We start from the raw sequence: 22,651 nt of genomic DNA on the forward strand, positions 1-22,651 counted from the left end.
CGCCAGCCGTGTTGCATCCCTCCACCCTTCTGCCAGACTCACGTCTGCCCCTGACCCTCCTGCCTGCTTCCCTCTTTTGCACTGGGCCCGCCAGACTCTCTGGGATGACTCCCTCTCTTAACATCAGCTGCTTAGCAATCTTAGTTCCATCAACAACTTCAGCTCGCCTTTGCCATGTAAAGGAACACGTTTGCAGAGTCTGCGATTAGGACAGGGACATCTTTGGAGCTGTTACCCTCCCTGGCACACCCATCATGAAGTGTGTTGGATTTCCCTGGGGCAATGATTTGCACAGTGTCCCTGGGGAAAGGGCCCAGGGGAGAGGTCCAGGGGAGCTGATTTTCACTACTCAGAAATTTCCTCTCAGCTACCAAGAGATGGTCTCATGCCAACGTGGCCCTTCTGTGTGATTCTCTGTGTGGCCCACCACCTCAGCTCCCCACACCCACTTGGTCAGGAAGAACTCTGCACCAGCCCTGCTCACTGGGCTACTGTGCTCACCAGGTAGCTCCCCGGCAGGAAAGGCTTTCCCTCTCCTTCCCTGTCTGACCCATGCTGCTCCCCTCCCCCTCTGTGGCTCTGCCTGACCACCCCTGCTTCTGTTACACGTGGGTCACAGGCTGAACGTTACCCATCTCCTACTTCACCAAAACTAGGGATGATTTGGATGATCTCCAGGACAATGGGAAAATGACTTTTGCAGCCGTGTTCATACCAGACTCTCAAAAGCTGTTCGGGTGTGTGGTTTTGTCGGTCAGACAGACCAGCCCTTCCTTTCAGCTGGTGTCCATTCTCCAACATCAGACGTCGGTTTCTTGGCCCCAGCATCCCCCTGGAATACCTCCATCTGCCTGTCCCTCCTCTCCCACCCTGCATTGGTGACACTGGCCGTCCCATCCCTCACCTGCTCTCATCCTGGGGCACGGAGCGTGTGTTCCAGCTCCATCTCACTGATTCCCTCCACTCACATACCCTGAGTGCTTGCTCCACGCCTGGCATCTTTCTAAACTTTTATTTTTAGCTCATGTAATCTTTTCAGCCTTCCCATGAGGCCAGGTGCTCATACTATAGAGAAGGAAACTGAAGCACAGAGATGTCGCAGAACTTGCTACAGTACCAGTATATATCAGCTTGTTGAGAGATCAACTTATCTTAGGAAGGAGAAACTTTGCACTAACAGGTGGGGTGTGGTGATGTTACCCAACTCAGGTTCTGCTTCTCATTGCTCAAGAATCCAGTACTGAGAGACGAGTATTGGGTAAAATGAAAGACAGCTTTATTCAGGAAGCCAGCAATCCTGGGGAGAAGGTGGACTCATGGCCCAAAGAACCAATTCCCCATTTTCCAGGTTTTGTTTGGAGATTGTATAGGGAAAAGAGGAAGGGTTATGTGCTAAAGGGAGGGTTGTGAGATGCGTGATGAGCTCGTGGACATTCCTCTGATTGGCTGGTGGTGAGATCACCAGGAGTCAACGTCATCAACCCTCTGGTTCCAACCAATCTGGGGTCTACGTGATTGCGGGCAGCATATAATTAACTTCTTTTACCTGGCGGGGGTTTTAGTATCTGTAAAGCAGCTTAGAGGACATGGCACAGAACATTGTCTGTAGCCCTTGAGGAAGAACTAAAGGTCCTTGACTTTGTTTAATGGCTAAACTATTATTATTTTCTTTTGCTTGACTGTTTTCCTTTGTTGCTGCCTTTTTTCATTTCTCTGATTAAATTTATTCTTTGGATACTTTTTTTTTTTTTTTATAGACAAAGGGCAAGCAGAGGACATGGGTAGGGTGAGGAGGGGCTATTGTCCCAGGACCCCATAGGGACCTGCTCAGTTACAGAGAGGGAGAAAGGAAGGTTGAAACGAACTTTCAACGTGCCTAGAACTCAGAGAGCTCCCTCCGTGGCTTTTGATAGCCCAGCTCCTTTTCTGCTAAATAATTTTAGCCTAAAAGGTTATAAAAATCTTTGGGGCAGAGTTGTAAATAACTTAAAAATGTAGTTTTTGTACTCAGTCTGCCCATTTACCTTTCTAGAACACATTTTACCCTCTTGCATCAGAAGTAAGCACTTAGTGGTCAGGAGAGGCTGGTGGGAGCCCAGGCTCGGGGTTGGCCCCCGACGCGGTGCCGCCTGGAGCACAGAGGACGAGGGTGCCTTTGAAACCCAGGTGGGGAGCTTGCGCCCGCCAGGGCTCGTCCATGCCGGGGCTCCGCGGTGACGTCAGGGTCTCCGGGCGGCCGCAGCCCCTCACCCTCCTGTGAACTGCCCCTCCCTTCCTGCCAGGAGGTCAGCACCCGCATCTCCGGGCACATCCCCTTGATCATCCAGTTCTTCATGCTCAAGACGTTCGGCGGGCAGCTGCAGAAGGGCATGCTGCAGCTGCTGCAGAGCAAGAACGAGTACGACTGGCTGCTGAAGGAGCGCAGCGACACCAGCGACAGGAGGAAGTTCCTGAGGGAACGGCTGGAGCGGCTGACCCGGGCTCGGCGCCGGCTCGCCAAGTTCCCCGGCTGAGCCCGCCCTCCCGCCGTCCCTCCCCGGGGTCTCCAGGGAGCGGACGACCGGCATCTCTCCCTGCCAGCCTCGCGTCATTCGCTGACCATTTCACGGTTGCTCCAGTGGTTAGTAGTCAGACTGCGGCCATCATCCCTGCTGTTAGCGCATGACGACCTAGTAAGAAGCTGTGATGGGCACGCTGGCTTCAAGCATCAAGCGACTTACATAGAGGGTCCACGCCTGCCCTGCCTTTTCCCTGAACTCTCTCCATCACTTCAGCAGTTACCGATGCCCACACAGCATCCTAAAAGGGTCATTCCAGTTTCTGTAATAGCCTTTCACACCCGACGTTTTAGGGGCATTAGTGCCACGTGTGTGAGTGCACATAGAAGCCTATTTCTTTGATTTGTAATAAACTCGTTTCGACCAGACATTTCTCTGACACCTTCTTTATTTGGGGGGAGAAGTCTGACGATGACAGCAGGCGAGAACGCGTGGAGCGGTCGGTGGGCACTACCGCTTCCCTCCGTGCTGGATCAGGTCACGACGAACAGTTGAACAGAGGAATGTGGTCGGTTACTTATGAGAGGCTGAAGGGAAACGGGGAATACAGTTAAAGAAATGGGACAGCATGGGAAGCAGTCGGCGTTCGTTGTTTATAACATGTGCTGATCAAGTGTCCAGTCTGCTAAATCGCTGGCCACCTGGCATGAGGCTGAAAGGTAAAAAGCCCAAGTCCAGAGAGGTCACTGCCCACCCAGTGGGGTCTTACAGGCAAGTGCAGGTCTGGGGGGCAGAGAAGGTAGACGGTTAACCGTGAGTTGCCCAGAAGGAGCACAGCACGGTCCTGACTGTCCTCCTTGCACTGGGCAGGGCTGGGGACTCGCACAGACACCCCGCCAGAAAGGGAGTGGCTATCTCACGAGCTGTCCACTCCCAGGCCCAGCGGGACAACCGCTTGTAGGGGGAGGTGGACTAGCTACACTGTCCCCTCCCACCCAGCCCCCACCGCACCCGCACCCCCATCCCAGGGCCCTTCTGACACTCGGGACTCTGTGATCCTCAGTGCTTTGGGACAATATGAAAATTCATGTACGAGAGGGGATGCTCTGGACACTTGGAGGCTGGCGCCCCCTCGTGGCTGGACCGAGTAACTGCTCCAACACCAACAAGGGACCAGAATCAGAGGTGTGTTGCCAAGGGTTCTTCTTTGCTGTTGCTACGGTTTTCCTGGACATTCCTAGACTGCGTGGAGGAAGAAAGCTGATAGTACGTGCTCCAGAGAACGGGAATTTCCCCAGGGAGCAAGCCTGCTGGGGACTCACAAGGTGCTCGTAATCACTTTCCTTTTACCCAGAAAGAACCCAGGTGTCCAGGAATCCCTCAGGCGTGTTCCGACCAGCCATCGATAGGGGAGAAGTACACTGTCTCTCCTCTCACCTGTTCAGGACTCAGGGAGAGACAGCCCTGGAGTTCACTCTGTGTGATTCCTTCACTCAGAGGGCGGAGAGGCTCCGGCAAGGGGTTGAACTGCCCCCGCCATCCTCCATCTCCCATCTCCACCCATGAGGGCCACCACCGGAATCAGAACCTGCATCTCCAGAGTCTGCTGCCTGCTCTACAGCATCGGCTTGAAGGTCCATCAACCTGTGCAGAATATACTAGAATAGCAATGATACCCACTCATGGTCCCTCCCTCCAGGCAAGCCTGGGCTTCAGTTGATCCCATAGGATGGGGCTGAGTCTGGAGCAGAGCAAGGAGAGGGGCCAGATAACATTGAGCTGACCGAAGTAGGAAGGCTCCGTTTTCCAGAATGCAGGGTCTGCAGGTGCTTACTAAATGCTGTGAGGGGTGGAGTGGGCATAGGAGATGCTGGGCACTTGTCCAAATGACTTGCTGGGTGCCTATTTTCTAAGATGGTATGGAGCACCTCCCTTTATTTCTCTCCTTCTGGAGCAGAAAGCAAAGACAGAAGCAGCCAGCCAGCCAGAAAAGTCCCCATGGTCAGTTTTTGTTTGGGAGGAAAGGAATCCAGTCCCAGGGGCAAATCATCCACCAGGTAGCCATAAAAGCAGCAAAAGGGGCACTGACCTTGAATCCACTCACCTTCAGTGGATTCAAATGGGTCAGTGGATTTTCAGGGGATTGTAAGTTCAGGTTCTTTAATCACAGCAACGCAATGGCTCAAACACCCATGTTTATGGGGTTAATTCATTTAAAATGAGGTAGCTGGTACAACAGTGAATGTTTTAAGTGTTACTTTGGAAGTAGCATAAATCGCAGCCCTTAAAACACTGGGTGCATTGGGAGAAGAGCTCTGGCCTGTGCCACATCACCTTCTCTGTGTCCAAAGCAGCAAAGGATTTGACTTCAACCAGGGGTGTGTGTGTGTGTGTGGCTCTTTACAAAGTCAGGTTCCAGGGTGAAGCCTTGGTCATAAGGAAAAAGTCTCTGAAATCAGAGCCAGGTCAGGGAAACCACAGGAGAACCAGAGAGAAGGAGCTGAGAACAGACCAGGGACCTGAGTTTAAGGTAGGACTGTACCCCGACCTCCATAACAGCTCAGCAAGAAGTGAATCAAAGTTCATTCATTTTCCACGCTGCGAACTCACCTACTGCCCCAGCTGCAAGAAGCCACAAAATGATCAACACAGATTCCGCACTTTCATTAATACTCGTTTCCACTTTAATTACTATTTTGGGTTAATTTATATTAAGCAAATCTAACCTATGTCTTTTATAAAGGTTTAAGTACAAAAATATCAATATTTTCAGCGTTCTGGCTGGACTTTTTAGGTGAAATCAGCCTCATCCAAAAGTAAAACCATTCACGAGGGGACTCCAAAATGAAAAATATGACTGGAGAGAATGTCAACTGCCTTGCCCACATGGACGTTTTGAGGTATACAATCTTTATTATTTGCAGATCCCTTATGGGTGGATTCACCTACTTGCTAAAATGTATCGGTTCCCCCCAAAATCAACACTAGCAGCACTTGTGGACAGGGGCAGAGGGGCAAAAAATTTGAGTTGCTGAATGAGTTTCAGCTCAGACTGTAAAGAAGTATCATTTTCAGTCTATTCAGTGCAGTGTTTTTTTAGCATTTTCGTACTTTTGAAATGGCCCCAAGCAGAGTGGGAAAGAGCTGTCTAGTGTGCTAAGTGCAGGAAGGCTGGGCCGTGCCCTGTGGAGAAGCATCCTTCCGGAGTGAGTTTTAGGGCTGTTGGCCATAAGTTCAATGTTAACGAACCAACAATATATACCCATAAGGTGTCTTTAAACAAACACGTACTGAGCAAGGTTATGTAGTGATGGGTTGACAAAGACCAGTGGCTGGCAGGCACCTGCCCCTATTTGTCCCTTAGGAGCCATGATTCAATATTCACTAATTCAGGGTTTGCGATGACTTTGTACAACATAATTGCCACGAGTAACAAGAATCAACTGTATTTTTGAACGTTATCTAACAAAAACATGTGCTTTTCTTTTTTAATTACAAGTTTTTCCATAATTTTAACACAAATTGACATGATGAAGACAATGGCCATTTTCTCCAATCACCTGTTACCTTTTGGGACCTGCTGGATTTGGAGAATTTGAAGAATGAGGATGGGTTCTTGTTCCAGGCAGGAAAACATTTACCCAATCTCTCTCTCCCACTTGTGGTCACAACTCCAGGGACGGAGATGCTTGCTAGTTAAGGAAGCAGCTCTCCCACCGTGAGCTCACGGGGATTTTAGGAAGACAGCTTTAGAGGAAGAGATGCTAGACTCATGTTTGGGAAGGCAGGTTCTGAAAACTCTTGGGACACTGGGCAGAGAGTTCTAGAAGAGAATTGGGTCTCGGGGTCTGAATCTGGGAGAAGTGGGAGGTACAGGCGATGCCCATTCAGGAGCTCACCAGGGGTCACCTCCTACAGGACAGGCCGGGGGGCTGGCAGGGCGACCAGAAGACCACATCCGCCCAGCACCCACCCCCTCCCCCCGGGCCTCAGACCTGCCCCCTTCCCCCCCCACCTCAGACCCACCCCTCCCCCCCCACCCCGCCTCAGACCCACCCCCTCCCCCCGGCCTCAGACCCCTCTCCCACCCCCGCCTCAGACCCGCCCCACCACGCAGCAGCTGCTCCAACATCCTGGCCCTACAAGGTAACGCAGATTGGCTCGCGGTGGCCACACATCGCCAGAGCCTCAACACACGTTTGGAAAAAGAATGCATAATTTATTTGTACAATTTTTCACACTTGAATTTTACAGTTTAAAAAAGATACAAAACAGAAGACAAACAGTGGTCACATAAATTAAGAGAAGCACTAAAGAAGGAGCGCCTTCTCACCATGACAATGCTTTTTAAAATCCGCCTCGGGGAGCAGGCACGTGAGGACGGTCCCTGCGGTTGCTGCTGCCCGAGCATCCTGCGAGTGGATCGTACAGCCTTCCGTTCCGAGGTTAAGTCCCAGCACAGAATCACTCCGTTTGTTCTTGGAAACACCACTGTGTCTGAGGGGGTCAGAACCTCACGGCCCTGCGTTTATGCTTCACACTTGGCAACTGAAACGTGACCTTCCCTCCAGGGAAACTTTAGGGGCTGGAAGGGGCCACAGGGAGTCCAACACACTCCTCTCTCTCCTTTGTCACAAGCACAGATGCTGTGCTTTAGCGTGTCATTTATAGAGCATTAAACTCGGAGCCAGGCACTTTGTAAAAGCAGCTCAGGTCCGCTGCTGTTCACACAGGCAAAGACAACAGTAGTTTCAGAGAGCCAAGTGTAGAGCTACTTAGAGGATCATGGCCCAGATTCCATGAGCACTGAGGTAGTAACATGTAGAAACTTTACAGGAAACAGTGTATCTTTAATCGGCATCCCTGATTGCCCTGGGTCACCTCAATTTCCATGTGATTAGCAGGACTTAAGAGGGTCAGCAGGCACGCCACTCGGGGTGGGGACCACAGTAGGGGGTGGGGCGTAGCACAGTCTCCGGGGAGAGGGACAGGATGGAGACATGGGGTAAGGCTGGTCTCCCTGGACAGAGCCCCACCCAACAGGCAGGGGCCCCCTGCCCCAGCAGTGCTCAGCACTGAACACATCTGCTCTGAGGGCTCCGTCTACACCCTCACCACCCCCACCAAGAAGGAAAAAAGGTTTCAGTGCCCTGACAAGTGGCTATCAAGTCATCACCCATGAAGGGCTGGTCCCTTTATTTCCAGCCACCTTCCAGGGCTGCTAAGAAGGCACTAAAAAATGATCAGCAAAATCCCTCATGGGGAGACAGGCCCTGGGGCTACCCCAAGTGGCCCTCACTGGCTATGGCCCCAGAAGGTGGCCCCTGCAGGTTCTACCTGGCTTCCTCCCTTCCCGTCTCAAGCCGTCCAACAGCTGAGAAGTCAGCAGCCCCATGTGCATCCAAGAGGGGCCCCTGGAGTGGGGCTTGGAAGGGAGGTCCCCGTGGGACAGACCCTTTCCCTCTTCTCTGCACTGGCCCTGCATGCCCACACCCAGCTGGGCCTCCCCTGTTGGACGAGGGGCCCGGGAGTGTGGGCCCAGGGTGGGGGAGGCCACGTGGCCTGCAGAGAACTGTGGAGCGTGCCAAAGGCAGATAGGTTCACTATTTAATAAAAACAAAAGGACCTGGGAGTCATTTCTAAAAATAATTTTGCACGGCGATTAAAAATCAGCCCCTTCGTTTTCTTGTGGAATGGTGTCAAGGACCCAGGCTGTATGGATTAGCTGTTTGCCTGTTCAAAAAGGAAAAAGAAACGATGTTATTTTCTTGAGACAAACAAAGGTAGAAAATTATTTTTTCCCCTAAATGCACGTGAGGTCCTTATACAGCAATGAGTAAGCTTAATAAGGCAAAGGGATATTGTTTTTCTACAGCATGAAGGTCAAGGGGTTAGGCTGACAGTGGAGGACAGCATGCGCAAAGGCCCTGAGGCATAAGGGGGAACGGGGTGTGCAGGGATCCAATCGTTCAGCACAGCTGGGACGCAGGCCTCTCTGGGCAAACCGCGCGTGACCTGAGCCACTGCAAGACGTCGAGTGTCTAATTAGTCCTGCTTTCCACCCCACTTTCTCTGCTGCTACCCAGCCCTCTCGCTCCCCGCTCTGGCCGTGCTGAGCCACCGGCAGTACCTTAACACACCTTGCCCGTTTGCTCTCTCATCCTGGAGGGACAGTCTCCCCTTGGCCTGGCTCACCTCCCTCAAGGGGTCCGGGCTGCCTTCTCCTCCCAGCCCCACCGCAGCCCCCCAGCTTCCCTCCACCACATAGCCCCCCACGGGTCAGAGGGGGTCATCTATTTCCAGCACTCGGCCCTTTGTGGGGCGGGGACTGGATGGGCCCCATGGCCACTTGAAGGTGTTAGGTCCTACGGTTTCACTCTCGGGAGATGCAGGCTGGACCTTATTGGGCAATGCCCTCTGGTTCTGCACCTGGGTACCTTTGGAGACTTGAGAGCGGACAGAATAGAACTTTTTCTTCCACCAGGAGCCTACCCCTAGAAGGAGCCGAAATCTGGGAGCTCTGCCAGTCCCGAGGCCCGTGCGATGGACAGACATCTGGTCCTCACCCAGGATCCAGGCAGAGCCCGAGGGCTGGGCTCCGTTATGCATCGCAGTCCAGACCGGGAGCCTGAGGTGGCAGGGTCCCCGGGATCCCCTGGGATCTTTCCCCTCCTCACCACCTCTCCTTGTACCAGAGAACCCCAGCTGCTCCCCCGCCCCAGGGCGTACTCGATAGCCCAGAAAAGGACAGGGCAGAGTCACGGCTGGCTGACCTGCCTCTCCCTGCTCTCTGCCCATCACCAGAAGTTTGATTCAGTGACGCCTGGGTGGGTAAACAGAACCACCTGAGCCAGAACTAAGCGTGGTCAGCAGAGCACAAGGAAGCCCATCACAGTCAGCTCTGGACCCTGCAAAGCTGAACCCCAGACGTTTTCATCCAAACACCAGTGGTGGGCCCTGGACAGTGGGGGAGGGGATGCCACCTGGCACGGGGACCGCACCTCCTAGGCTTTGACACAGCGAGTCAGAGAACCCACTCAGGAGGACGGGAAAGTTACCCTCATTTGTTGATAAATCCAGTCTGTAAACACGGTCACATTTCCGTACACTCCCGGTCGGTAAGCCTTAGCACAGCCAGACCCCCAGCTCGTGTCCCCGATCAGCCACCAGATGCTGCTCTTCAGAGTGACCAGAGGGCCTCCGCTGTCACCCTGGGGGACACAGCAGGTTGCAGAGCAGAAGTGAAACCACAAGCCGTACATCACAGAGGGCAAGGAGGTGGGGGTAATGGGAGGGTCTGCAGGTCTCCTCCAACGAGGTGATAGTAATATAATCCCCCAAAGAGACTGTACCAGCGACGGATTTTAGTCTGCATCAGTTAATAGTTACCAAATAAATGGCTGTCCATACTTTTAAATAGTCAAAATACTTATTTCTGTGGCACTGACACTTGGACCACACAGCGCCTTCCGGAGGAAGCAGCGGCGTGCATTGTTGGCGGTACCAGGGCTTTCGCACCGTCCATGGCCGTCACTTCCCACGGCCACCCCCCGGGCCCCAGGTCGGGGAGAAGGCGCTCCTCACGGGCCCCGTGGGAGGTAGGCAAGGCCCAGAGGCCGAACACAAGCTGGTCATCACCTGGCAGGAGTCGACGGTTCCCTGCAGGTACCCCGCGCAGATCATGGCCGGCGTGATGAGATCGCCGTACACTTGCTTGCTGCCGCACCGCCAGGGCTCGATGAGCTGCACCATCGCCGCGTTCAGCCCATCCGAGGTTTTCCCTGCCACAGAGGACGGCCTGGCTTTCCCAGGGAGCCTGGACTCCCTCCCGGGGGCATGGAGAGACCCCCCACGTCCCTCCTCCCATACCGGCTCCTGGGGCACCGGGGTATCTTCCAGCTGCTGGGGCCTGTGTTTAAAGCGGCTCCAGATTTGGTTTTGGGGCAGACTGCCTGCCTCTGGGGCTGGGGAGCCCCACCTGTGTCCTAGAGTCATGCTCTCCCGTCACCCCGCCACTTGGTTCCCTGGGATCAGTTTTCCTCCTCCATTGCTCCCTCTTCTCTGGACCGTTCCCAGGGCCACCTGAGGGGCCCTGTGTCTCCACCTCAAACACCTGGCCGTCCTCAACCCCACACGATCCTCCACTCTGACCACCCGCCCTCGGCTCCCGGCAGGCGGAAACTTCCTAGACGCTCGCTGGGACTTGCGCTCTCTGTCCCCCGGTTGCTACCTGGATGTCTTCTGGGCTCCGTGGGCTTACCGTGCTGAAGCAGTACCTCTCCTAGAGGGCTCCTCCACCCAAAGCCACACCACCCCATCCTCCGGACTCGGGAAATGGTCCCACCACCCACCGGGGGGCTCAGGTCACAGCCGGAAGCCGCCTTCCCGTGACTCCTCACCCTCTCCCTGCTGACACTCCATCCATCAGCAGATCCGGTGGCTCTGTCCCAAACGTGCTCCCACACCACCCACCCTGGTCTGAGCCGCCTTCTTGTCTCGGAGGACACAGCACTGGTCCCCTCACCATGCTGTTCTGTCTGCCCTCACCCCTAACCCTTCCGTGACTCCCTACGCAGCTGTCAGATCAAGTCACTCCAGTATCCTCATTATAGCCTAGAAGGCCCTATGCGGGCTGGCCCCAGCCTGCCCCTCACCCTGGCTCATCGTGCCCTGGCCACACTGGCCCTTCTGTTCCTAAGGCACTCTCGTCATGCAGATCTTGGCTCGGGTGTCCTCTCTTCCGAGAAACCTTCCCTGACCACCGCTCGCTGTCGCAAACCTCCGCTGTTTGAAAGCACCTAGTTCAGTTATTCATTTCCTGTCTGAGCACATCCTGCCCCCACACATCCATAGGAGAATGTGAAGTTCCTGCGGGCAGAGATTTTTGTCTCATTTTGTTCACTGCTGCATTCCCAGCTCTTGGTAGGTGCTCCACAAATCGTGGCTGACTTTCCCTCTTGTCTTGGATGCTGGGAAACCTTGCTCACAATTGGAAGGCTCAACCCAGGAGCTTTCTTTAGACCAGATGCCAGGACACCCAGCGCCACCACCATCTCCCCCTACCCCCCCAAACCACCCCGCCTTTGAGCTATTCACCGTGCTTTAAAGGATCCTTTGTAGGTGTGCCCTAAACACTTTTGGAAGGATGTAAACAATATATAAATGTACGACTAAGCCCATCCAATGCTCCATAAGAATTCAACAGCAAGGATCCCTTCATTTGAAAAACGTTATCTGAGATGAAAGCAAATTATAACTGAAGGCAGCTGGGCCAGCCTGCGTCAGGAGGGTCTAGTGCCTCTTCCCTGTCTGTGGTGTCAGGGCAGGAGGACAGAGCCTCTGACGCCTGCAGCTGGCATTGCCAGTCACACAAGCCCATCCTCACTGAGTCCGTTATCACTCGGCCATCAAAGACAGGCAGACTTCCGGGCGGCCTGTTAGCGACCATGGGATACAAACATAGGGGGCCGTGTGCCCCTCACATTTAGGTGGCCTTCACCCTTCAAACAGCAGTTTCCGCACATTGTTCCATTTGGTCTTAATAAGGGCATGGGGTAGGTAGGGCAGCTAGGATTTTCCCATCTAGCGCGTGCGGAAACAGGCAAAAAGACTGGGTGAACTGCCCAAAGTCGTCCAATCATTTAGTGGTGGAACCAGGATCAAAACCTAGACCTCCCGCTTCAGGACCCAGTGCTCTGCTCCTGAGACCCGCAGATCCCCTGCTGGGAGCCTCACCTTTCTCGTAGGTGGACCCCCACCCGGAAATCCAGCAGGACTGTGTCGGTTCCAGCATCATGCCAGGGTTGGGCAGACACACTGGTTTCACTCTGTCTGTTTCAAGAAGGGAAAACAGCGTGAGCGGTTCCGGTCTAACTGGAGGCCTCGGGCGATAGTGTCTGCCTGGATCTTCCCTGGGCCTGGGACCACCAGCCTCCTGCCCAAGGAGACTTCTGGATTCCAGTGTGTCCTGGCATCCCCTTTCCTGTCCCTGCCAGGACCCTCCTTCTAACAGGCAAGACGTCCCCCTCTGGAAGTGAGGGTTTTGGAAGATTGAAGATCAACAGTCCTGTGATGCAAATAGTTGACACGGGACGTGGTAGGGCTGCATCAGACTAAATTGATAAGGATGAAGGTAAATGATTAGCAATTTATAATTAAACTCACAACAGGTGCAATTGCAAACCAGCACCGAGTGAAGTCTGACCCACCAGATGCTGACTATGAAACAACTTTTCTAGACGTTCATGTGTGCTGATTAAGTCGTCACCGTGCCGAGGAGGAAAAGTGCCACAGTGAACGCATCCCTCAGTGGCCAAAGGCACATTTTGGGGTGACTCGGCCTCTGCTGAGCCCTCTTCTAGCAGCCAACCCCTCCCCTGGCTCCACAAACTACAACTCAGTGCAAATTCCCTCCTTCTGGTCATCACGGCACATTTTTTATTTCCAGTCAACCTCTCCTTAAGATGCGGTCAAAACTGTTCACATACGCTGGGCTGTAGGAACACAGCTACGCACCGTTAAAAGTCAGAGGCGTCTGCAGCTTCATAAGAGCGATGTCATTGTTCTTGGTCTTGGAATCATAATTTGGGTGGGAAATCACTTTTGCTACTCGGTATCCATTTCCATAGAACATGAAAGATTGTCTCAAAATTCCTGCAAAGGCCGTCCAAATCTTGGGATTGTTAAGAGGTCTGGAAGACAGAGATGAACACCACTCAGCATGTCAGAACCACAAACATGAAACGCTCATTAGACGGTCTTCAAAAGTCATCCGCCGGAGCCAAGGTCTCCAAGGTGACGTGATTTGTCAAAAGCCCCAGGACAAGACTGGCCAGGTGGTCTCAGGCCCTTCCCCCTCCCCACCTCACACAGCCTCCCACTCCCCTCCTTTACCTCATCAGTGAATCCTATTCCTCCCGTGCTTCCGCGCCAGCCTGCAAACCCTCGCAATTCCAAGAATGCTTATTCCTGCGCCTAAGTGCCTTCCTGAGGTTTGAAACCCCATTTCTGGCATGGCTGGGTCTTACTGACTTTTACATGCTAGAGCATTTCCTGGCACACAGTAGGTGCTTAATAAGTGTGTACTGATGAATAGACTCTGAGTCTAATAGCCATCCAGGCATTACCTTTATCTGGGTGTTTCCTTTCTAAGAAAATCCTAAATCCTACAGCCCATGGAATACGCTGGATGGAAGGAAGGGAACGCTCTTGGGCAATAAACACCGCTTTCTTCAACCATACAACAGCCCTTGGAGCAGCACACCTGTCTTACAGGTGCAGATGCTACAGTCAGACACCTCGAGGGAACTGTCTGAAGCCACTCAGCCAGAGAATGGCCAAGCCAGGCCCGGCCTCACTCTAAAGAAAAATAGCTTTGATGAGTGAGGCTTTTTCAAAATAGCCATGTGACCAAAAAACAAACAAACAAAAAAACCAAAAAAACCCTCCATGTTTAAGAGAAAAGGAGGGGCAACAGTATCTTCTACAAAAGCTAACACTATAAATGATGGCTGCCCTCGCCCCTCCCCCCCACCTGTATGGGCAGTGCTGTGGCCCAGGGTGTTTAATGGACCAGAGAGAACCTTCCGGCATGGCAGCGTGAGGTCTGAGTGTCTCTGAGTGCGCCCTCTCCGGGGACGAGCACCCAGGGGAGACCAGGCCTCCCAAGAGGGCAGGGGCCTCAGGAAGGGTGGGACAGAGCTGAGAAGACTGTGGGCTAGAAGGAGTTCTTTTTTTTTTTTTATAAATTTTTTTGTTTTATTTTTGGCTGTGTTGGGTCTTCATTGCTGCACACGGGCTTTCTCTAGTTGCGGTGAGCGGGGGCTACTCTTCGTTGCGGTGAACGGGCTTCTCATTGCGGTGGCTTCTCTTGTTGCAGAGCACGGGCTCTAGGCGCGCGGGCTTCAGTAGTTGCAGCACGCAGGCTCAGTAGTTGTGGCTCGCGGGCTCTAGAGCGCAGGCTCAATTGCTCTGCGGCATGTGGGATCTTCCCGGACCAGGGCTCGAACCCGTGTTCCCTGCCTTGGCAGGCGGATTCTTAACCACTGCGCCACCAGGGAAGCCCCTAGAAGGAGTTCTGATCACAGCGTCACCCCAGCCCCACACCACATCCCTGGGCCAGACCCCACGAGTAATGGACACACGCTGAAGGGGTGGGCTTGGCCACGCGCTTCACGAGTCATTTGACCTTCCCAGCGAGGCAACGACCTGGGCGCCCTTAGAATCCCCACTTGCCCACAAGGAAACCGGAACTCGAAGGAGTCAGAGACTTCACTCAAGGCCGCAGGGCCCAGAGCCTCCGCCTCTCAACCCCGGGACCCGCCCCCTCGGGACTTACTCCTCCACGCAGTGGGCGGCGGTCACGATCCACTCGGGGGTGATGATGGAGCCTCCGCAGACGTGAGTGCCCTGCACGTGCAGGCTGACCTGCCAGGGCCAGTCCCCCAGGGCAGCGCTCGACCCGCCCACGATCCGGCTCTGGCGTCTCGTCTTCCCCGAGACCCCGCACTCTGAGGGCGACAAGCACAGAGCAGCCGGCCAGTGAGCGAAGCAGGGCCGCCCCCTCCCGGCCCCCTGACGCCCGTCACACCGAGTGCCCAGACGGCCCCCAGGCCGAGGGTCCTGCCTGGCCGGAGGGTGACTGTTGTCTCCTCTTGCTGCTGTTTGTTGGGGGTCCGACTTTCAGAGAATGTGTCCTGGTCTCTTTGGGTTGGGGGGTGGGGTGAGAGGACAGCCCTCCAGCCCCCCCTCCCCCCAGGAGGCACCACTTCTGCTGGCACTGTGTGCCCCTGCTCCTTGGCACTCGTGCTATTCCATCGGCGTCTCCTGTACACCCGGGGGGGGGCCTGGATAACAAAGGCCCTGGAACCCCCTCGAATGCTCAGAGGCCCCAAGATTCCTGAACAGAGCTAAGCAGGCTTTTCTCATGTGTGCTGCTCTCAAGCTGCCAGGAGGTGGATGGCATAGCGTGCGCGGGAAGGCAGGGCAGGCACCATGCTTTCTCCATACCTAAAGAAGCTTGAGCCAGCCTGGGTGGGAAGGTACCAGCGGGACCACTGGGGCATGCGTCCACCTAGGGGCGTCTGCTAGCTTCACCTGTTCAAACTGAAAAGCCAAGCTTCAGGCCTGAGACCCGTATGGGAACAGGATGGGGCTGTCCCAGAGGAGGGAGCGCACAGACACTGTCCTGCATACCAGTAGGAGGTTTGGAAACTATAAATAATCCAAACACAGGGATGGGGACACCCACAGGCCTCCAGCTCCAGCGCGGGGATGCCCTAGAGTGAGGCCCCGTCAGTTTCTTGAGCTTGCCCGTCCTCATGGGACAGCTACTTCTTGCACTTGAGGCTGAAGGCGTCTCAAGTGCATCAGAATTCAAGAAAGGAGCCCCTTGGGCAGAGTGCTCGGCATGTCCTGACCTGTTACCCCACCTCATCTCTCCACATCCCCCAGAGACACAGGGAGATACATTTCTATAAGTACCAAATGTTTCCTATTTTAGAAACACAAAAAGGAAAACCAAGAATCACTTACCTATACAGCGTAAAGAAACCACTGTTTTTGAAGAACAGACATCACTACAAAAGAAGAGGGGAAAATTCTGGTCATTCTAACAAACGAGACACTTGATTCTCAAAATACTTAGAAATAAATATTTTCTTCCACTGTTCTCCCTCTCTGCCTCCCCAGACATAGAAGAGTCCACAGTTGAAGACTTGAATAAGGAAAGTAAATCTATATACATAGGGGACAGTAGTAAAGAGCAGACACTGAGTCAAAGTGCAGGGTTCATGTCCAAGCTGTGTGACCTTGGACAAGTTTCCTAACCTCTCTGTGCCTCAATTTCCCCATCTGCAGAATGGGCTAATATAGTACCAACTCATAGGGTGGTTGTGAAGATAAGCACACATCATATCAGCTGTTATTATTTTTCCTTGGGATTTCAAATCATCCTTTAATTTTGTAAGGAAGACATTCGTAGAATTCCAGGTTCCTATAACTGCTTTACATTTACCGCACAGGAAACTATACAGTCAATCATTTGCCTGGGAACAGAAGAAAAGTTACTCATTTGGGGGGCAGACATTCCAGGTTACATATGAAAAAGAAACAACCAATGCGTTCCACTGTACACTGAATTTTCCCCCAATATGCTGAGGAGAAGAGAAACAGCCCTGACATCCACGTGTTCGAACCTGGCCATGTTCTGTTGAACGTAAACAGTTCCCAGGGCATCAACATGGGGCCAGACCACTGTTACATGGTGTAGCAGGATGCAGGCACGCCCACCGCACAATCCCATGAACCTGGTCCAAACCACACAGTGACCAACAGGCCCCTATGCTGGCTGACACGAGTGGCCACACTTCTTTGCCAATCCCAGCCATAGCCTGGCTTCATGCCTGCCACCCACCTTCTAAAAAAAAAAAACCATTAAGGTACCAACTACAGAATCACCCTCACTTCCGGACAGCATCCAATGCAGGGCAAAGCCCTGCTTCCTGGAACCTTCCCCAAAATGACTCAACACAAGCCCACATCCTGTAATAAGTCCCTTCTCACCCCGTTCCATGGAGACACCCACAGTTCCAGGACAAGGCATGTCCTGGTGGTCTCTGGCTGGGGGGCATTGGATGCCAAGAGAAGACACGTTCCCATTAAGAGAAGATGTTTTCTAAGGATCATGAGGTCTTTCTCCTCTGCATTCTCCTCTGCACACTGTGCAGCCACCAGCATCAGGGCACGAAGCAGCCACTCAGACAAACCCTGCAAGGACTCAGGTATCAAAGAGCAACTTCTGAAAGCAAAGAGGAAAGAAGTTCTCCCACCTCACGCCATGCATGCCAGGGACACCGCATGCCAGGCAATGACCTTCTCTTCTTTCCTCCAAACCCTGCAGCCACCTTGTGAGTTACCGAGAGGTGGCAGCCTTCCCTCCCCTGCTCAGCCCTGATTCCATGTAACCAAAGACGATGAAGAGACAGTCGGGGGCATTTACAAAGAGCCCAAGCAGCTGTGTTTAGCTTCTCGGGAGGGCAAACCACGGCCTGCTGTTTTGATGCGCACACCTGGCCGTGTGCACCCTTTCTCCTGGGCTCACCCTCTCACATTCCTGGGGACAGCCAGACCAGGCACCCCAGGTAGGAGTCAGCCCCCTGGGCCACCAGGAACGCAAAGCTGCTCCCAGCCTCCCAGGGGAGGAGGGGAAGTGTGACCCGTCCAACCTCCCCTAAATGCAGCATCTGGCACCTGGCCAGCAGGGGGGTGATGGCCTGGCTGGCCACCTGGGGATGGGAGATAGGGACCTGGGAGCTGAGGAAGACTTAAGCAAGAAGGACACTGTGTATCTTTCACGTTAAGGAACATTCGGATAGTAATAATGATCCTAGGAAGACTGCAACCATTTTAAACATATGCAACACAAAATGAGTAGCTCAAGCCCAGCCTTCTCCCCCACCCTCCTAACCAGTTAAGCCATCAGCCCCGGGACCAGCTCAGGTTCATTTCCACCCACCAGACGCACTGTGACCCGCCCAGCGCTGCAAGTGGGCCTCCAGGTAGAGGAAACATTGGTGCACTGGACCAGCCGCTCGCTCCCAGGCCCACCCCTTGCACAGCATCCTCTGACACGATTGCCTGGGCTGGGGGACCAACCACCCCTGCTGCCTGGGGCTGAGGGGCTTCTTGGGAAGCAGGATTTCCAGTGTGAAACCGGCCGAGTCCTGGGCAAACCAGGATGAGTTGATCACCCAGTGGGGACCCTGAGACATTCTTTTGGACTCCTAGACACACACCCTGACACACAGTAAGGTACATGTCTAATGTCCGGAGAGAGAAAAATCAGGAAAGAGGAATTTCAATTGTGCCATGTTACCCAATACCAGGGAGGGCAGAGGGCAGAGGGCAGAGGGCACAAACAAGACGGCAAATAGACCTTAGCCACTTCCCTAGAATAAACCCAGAGCTGCTGAGAGGGACGGGTCCTACTTAAAGTCCAACCTCCTCCCCGTGAGAAACTCAGACAAACCCGCAGCTGCAGCAGAGAAATCAAACTCTGTACAGTGATTCTCCCTGACGTCTCGTGCTCGTTCCCATTGCACAGTTTTTGAAAGGAAAGAGGAAATCACCGTGGCCAACAGGCACGTGAAAAGATGCTCAACATCACTAATTATTAGAGGAATGCAAATCAAAACTACAATGAGGTACCACCTCACACCAGTCAAAAAGGCCATCATCAAAAAGTCTACAAATAACAAATGCTGGAGAGGGTGTGGAGATAAGGGAACCCTCCTACACTGTTGGTGGGAAGGTAAATTGGTGCAGCCACTATGGAGAACAGCATGGAGGTTCCTTAAAATACTAAAAATAGAGTTACCGTATGATCCAGCAATCCCACTCCTGGACATATATCTGGACAAAACTACAATTCGATAACATACGTGCACCCCAATGTGCATTGCAGCACTATTTACAATAGTCAAGACATGGAAACAACCTAAATATCCATTGACAGAGGAATGGATAAAGAAGATGTGGTACATGTATGCAAGGGAATATTACTCAGCCATAATAAAGAATGAAATAATGCCATTTACAGCAACATGGATGGACCTAGAGATTATCATACTAAGCAAAGTAAATCAGAAAGAGAAAGACAAATACCATATATCACTTATATGTGGAATCTAAAATATGACACAAATGACCTTATGTAAGAAACAAACTCACAGACGTAGAGAATAGACCTGTGATTGCCAAGTGGGGAGGGAGGTGGGGGAAGGATGGATTGGGAGTTTGGGATTAGCAGATGCAAACTAGTATATATAGGATGGGTAAGCAGTAAGGACCTACTGTATAGCACAGGGAACTATATTCAATATCCTGTAATAAACCATAATGGCAAAAGAATATGAAAAAGAATGTATATATAACTGAATCAGTTTGCCATACAGTAGAAATTAACATAACACTGTAAATCAACTATACTTCAATGAAATACATTTTAAAAAAGAAATCACCAAATTAAATACCTGTGGTAGAGCTTTTTATAGAGATCGATATTGTTGGCACTGACATTCAGCTTCATGAAGCTTGTGGCCCCGCTGTCATCCACTATTCCTTGGCTAGAAAAAAAACTATTCCTGAAAAAGACAGAAAATCTTATTTAAAATAATGGGGTTTTTTGTGAGCATTCGTAAATCCTATGTTATAGCTATATCAGTATATGACATTCTGGTTACGAGGAACACCTTAGCATTTGGGAAAACAAAAACACAACTTCCAGTCAAGTGATGCTGCGTTATAACCATCTTTCCATCCGATAAGCCTGAAGTGTCAGGGAAAAGTCCTCCATCAGTTGTGTTTCTAATCTAATCTGGATTAGGATAAAGAAGCAGTAAGAATAAGGATGTGTGAGTACATACAATGTAACAAAATTACACATGTTAAAATGCTCCCAGTGATAAAATACAGACCCTGAACCACGATGGGGCCTCACTACGTCATTCACAGTGACATGCGCTGCTATTGGGGGCTGGCATTTTGAAGTATTTCACTAGCTAAGATGCCAACTTTCTTATCAAGCGGTAATTCATTTTGAAAACTGGCATAAAGGCAACACACTAGAATTGCACAGAAGTCACACGGTGACACCCCCAAGGAAGAGACGGTGGCAATGAAATTGCACAGCCTTTCCCTGGGAGGCCAGACGGCTGCCACGCGTTGACAAGGATGGTCTGGCGTGTCCCTGGCTGGAATCCCGAGGAGGGGGCACTCCCACCCCCCTCTCCCACCTCCTCTGGTGGCTGCATGAGGAATGAATTCTCTAATGGATAAATCTGTTGATCAGCTCTCTTCTGTTCAAAGGCCTCCAGCAACTTCTGCACTCATGCAGTGAAGGTTATGCAGATCTATTCCCTCCGACCTTCCCTGCAGCCCTCCCCTCTCGCCTCCACCCAGGAGGTGAGTGGAGTCAAGGCTTCGACCCTGCCTGGGGGCTCCTTAGGAAATGAGCCACCCAAGGCCCTCGGCCAGCACCCTGGACCCTGGTGACCACAGCACTGGACAGCCTCGAGTAACCAGGAGCGGATGGAGGCCCCAGAGGCAGGGCTGGGGGTTGCCATGGATGGGGATGGGGCAGTGTGGTGCCCACAGTCCCCTGCCGGTTTCCCGGAGCAGCTTTGGAAAGGAGACAAAGGTTCATGGTGCCCCTGTGTTGGCACTTCCAGGGAGGGGCAGAGGGAAGCACTGATCTTATGTTTCTGTGCCTGTCACCATCATCACGGAGGCCACGGGGCTCAGAACTCACGGGTAGCCCATGTCCTGGCACGCCGCTCTCCCGTAGTTGTCACTCCAGTCATCCTGGCACACGGGGTGCCAGGACTTCCTCTGAGCTGAGTACACCTGAAGGATGAAGTTGGGTCCGTAGAGACGAACTGCAGGAAGGGAGATTCTGGTGAGTCTCAAACCATCGTCCTGTCCGCCACATGAGTCCCACCTTCCCTGGGACACAGAGGCCCTGGGACCCAGAGGCAGGGCTGGGCTCCCTCTTCCCAAGGCACCAGCTACACATGAGGGATGCCGAGAACCCAGCCTTTCCCCGCAAAATATGCCCTCCACCCCAAAAGAGCTGAAAACAGGTATTCAGACAGAAACGAACATTGTACACAAATGTTCGTGAAAGCATTATCCACAAGAGCCAAAAGGTGGAAACAACCCAAATGTCCATCTACTGATGAATGCACAAAATATGGTCCATCCGCATAATGGAGAATTATTTGTTCATGAAAGGGGATGAAACACTGACACAGTACAACACCCACGACATTCTGCTGAGTGAAAGAGGCCAGACACAAAGGCTCACACACTGTATGATCCCATTTCTGTGAAACGTCTAGAGAAGGAAATCTATAGAGACTGAAAGTAGATTAGTGGTCGCTTAGGGCCTGGCATCTGGGGCTCATTCTGCTGTGGAATGACCAGCCTCGGTCTGATCATTTCCTACTGCTTCTGTGATGAGTGATTCCACACACCATGTGAATGGATAAGCGAACTGTAGGACATCTAGACAATGGAACACGATTCAACACTAAAAAGAAATGAGCTATCAGGCCACGAAGAGACGTGGAGGAACCTTAAATGCACATCATTCAGTGAAAGAAGCATCTGAAAGGGCTCCATCCTGAAGGGTTCCAATTCTAAGACACTTGGGGAAAGGCAAAACCGTGGAGACAGTAGGAAGATCAGTGGTTACTCGGGGATGGGGAGTAGGGGATAAAAAGGTAGAGCTCAGAGGATTTTTAGGGCAGTGAAACTACTCTGTGTGATACTGTAATGATGGATACATGTTAGACATTTGTCCAAACCTACTGTCCAGATGTATACATTGTACATTTATCTGCAATACCGGGTAAACTTTAATGTAAACTAAGGACTTTAGTCAATAATAATGTATCAATATCGACTTATCACTTACAATGCATGTACCACCCCAGTGCAAGATGTTACAAACAGGGGCGACTGTACGTGAGGGCAGGGGTGGAGGCGGGGAATGGGAACTCTGCTCGTTCTGCACACGTGAAACTGCTCAGGACTCCGTGCAAAGGAACACTGCGAGTGCAGCAGAGGGAAAGGGGAGGCTCACGTCCCAACAGAACAGTGACTTCCAGGATGTGTCATCAAGTCCTGAGGAGTCAGCTGGACGGTAACCATCGGGAAATGGGCACATTAACAATGCAAACACATGTTTACTTTTTCGTGCAAAAACTCTGTGCAAGGAGAAGATACTCTTATTAGTTGCCCCTAAGGAAAAAACATGATTGGCTGATGAACAGGCGTGTGTGTCTGTGTGTGTGTGTGTCTGTCACATCCTTGTTTCCTGTGTGTCTTCTTTACTGCTCACACAGAACGTGTCACTCCTGACACGGCTGGTCACCAAATGTGTAGGGGGTTTTCTCCACACCGAGCAATTCTCCACGACACCAGCTGGGCGTCCTACAATTTAATTCTGACACTCTTTACCTGGAGATAGTATGAGATCCCACAGGTTGAGGGCTCAGTCCCACAAGACTGACCCCCCCCACTTCAGATACCAACCCCAAGTCCAGGTTGTCTCCTGTACTTCTGACCGACCAGCTAGAACTCAGAGGTTCCCA

The 22,651-nt window shown here is 52.4% G+C and overlaps 2 protein-coding genes across 10 annotated transcripts in view; one reads left to right on the forward strand and one right to left on the reverse strand.

Moving 5' to 3' along the window:
• The window catches only part of LOC309660378 (interferon-induced GTP-binding protein Mx1-like), a 30,223-nt gene extending 27,297 nt beyond the window's left edge, over positions 1–2,926 (forward strand). For 2 of the 3 annotated variants that reach the window (XM_082460967.1, XM_082460969.1), the window contains one exon: positions 2,283–2,926. In XM_082460967.1, the coding sequence (XP_082317093.1) occupies positions 2,283–2,513 (231 nt within the window). In that variant the 3' untranslated portion in view covers positions 2,514–2,926. The remainder of the gene's footprint in view (positions 1–2,282) is intronic. The other variant, XM_082460968.1, reaches the window with a different exon arrangement.
• Positions 2,927–6,696: 3,770 nt separating this feature from the next.
• The window catches only part of TMPRSS2 (transmembrane serine protease 2), a 40,338-nt gene continuing 24,383 nt past the window's right edge, over positions 6,697–22,651 (reverse strand). For all 7 annotated transcript variants that reach the window (XM_082458810.1, XM_082458813.1, XM_082458815.1 and 4 more), the window contains exons 6-14: positions 20,806–20,932; positions 19,529–19,639; positions 16,032–16,075; positions 14,836–15,007; positions 13,014–13,189; positions 12,234–12,329; positions 10,137–10,279; positions 9,557–9,709; positions 6,697–8,231 (exon numbers count right to left, since the gene is read on the reverse strand). In XM_082458810.1, the coding sequence (XP_082314936.1) occupies positions 8,220–8,231; positions 9,557–9,709; positions 10,137–10,279; positions 12,234–12,329; positions 13,014–13,189; positions 14,836–15,007; positions 16,032–16,075; positions 19,529–19,639; positions 20,806–20,932 (1,034 nt within the window). In that variant the 3' untranslated portion in view covers positions 6,697–8,219. The remainder of the gene's footprint in view (positions 8,232–9,556; positions 9,710–10,136; positions 10,280–12,233; positions 12,330–13,013; positions 13,190–14,835; positions 15,008–16,031; positions 16,076–19,528; positions 19,640–20,805; positions 20,933–22,651) is intronic.

The sequence above is a fragment of the Balaenoptera physalus genome (genome assembly GCF_965194825.1).
Source record: "Balaenoptera physalus genome assembly, chromosome: 4".
NCBI classification, from domain to species: domain Eukaryota; kingdom Metazoa; phylum Chordata; class Mammalia; order Artiodactyla; family Balaenopteridae; genus Balaenoptera; species Balaenoptera physalus.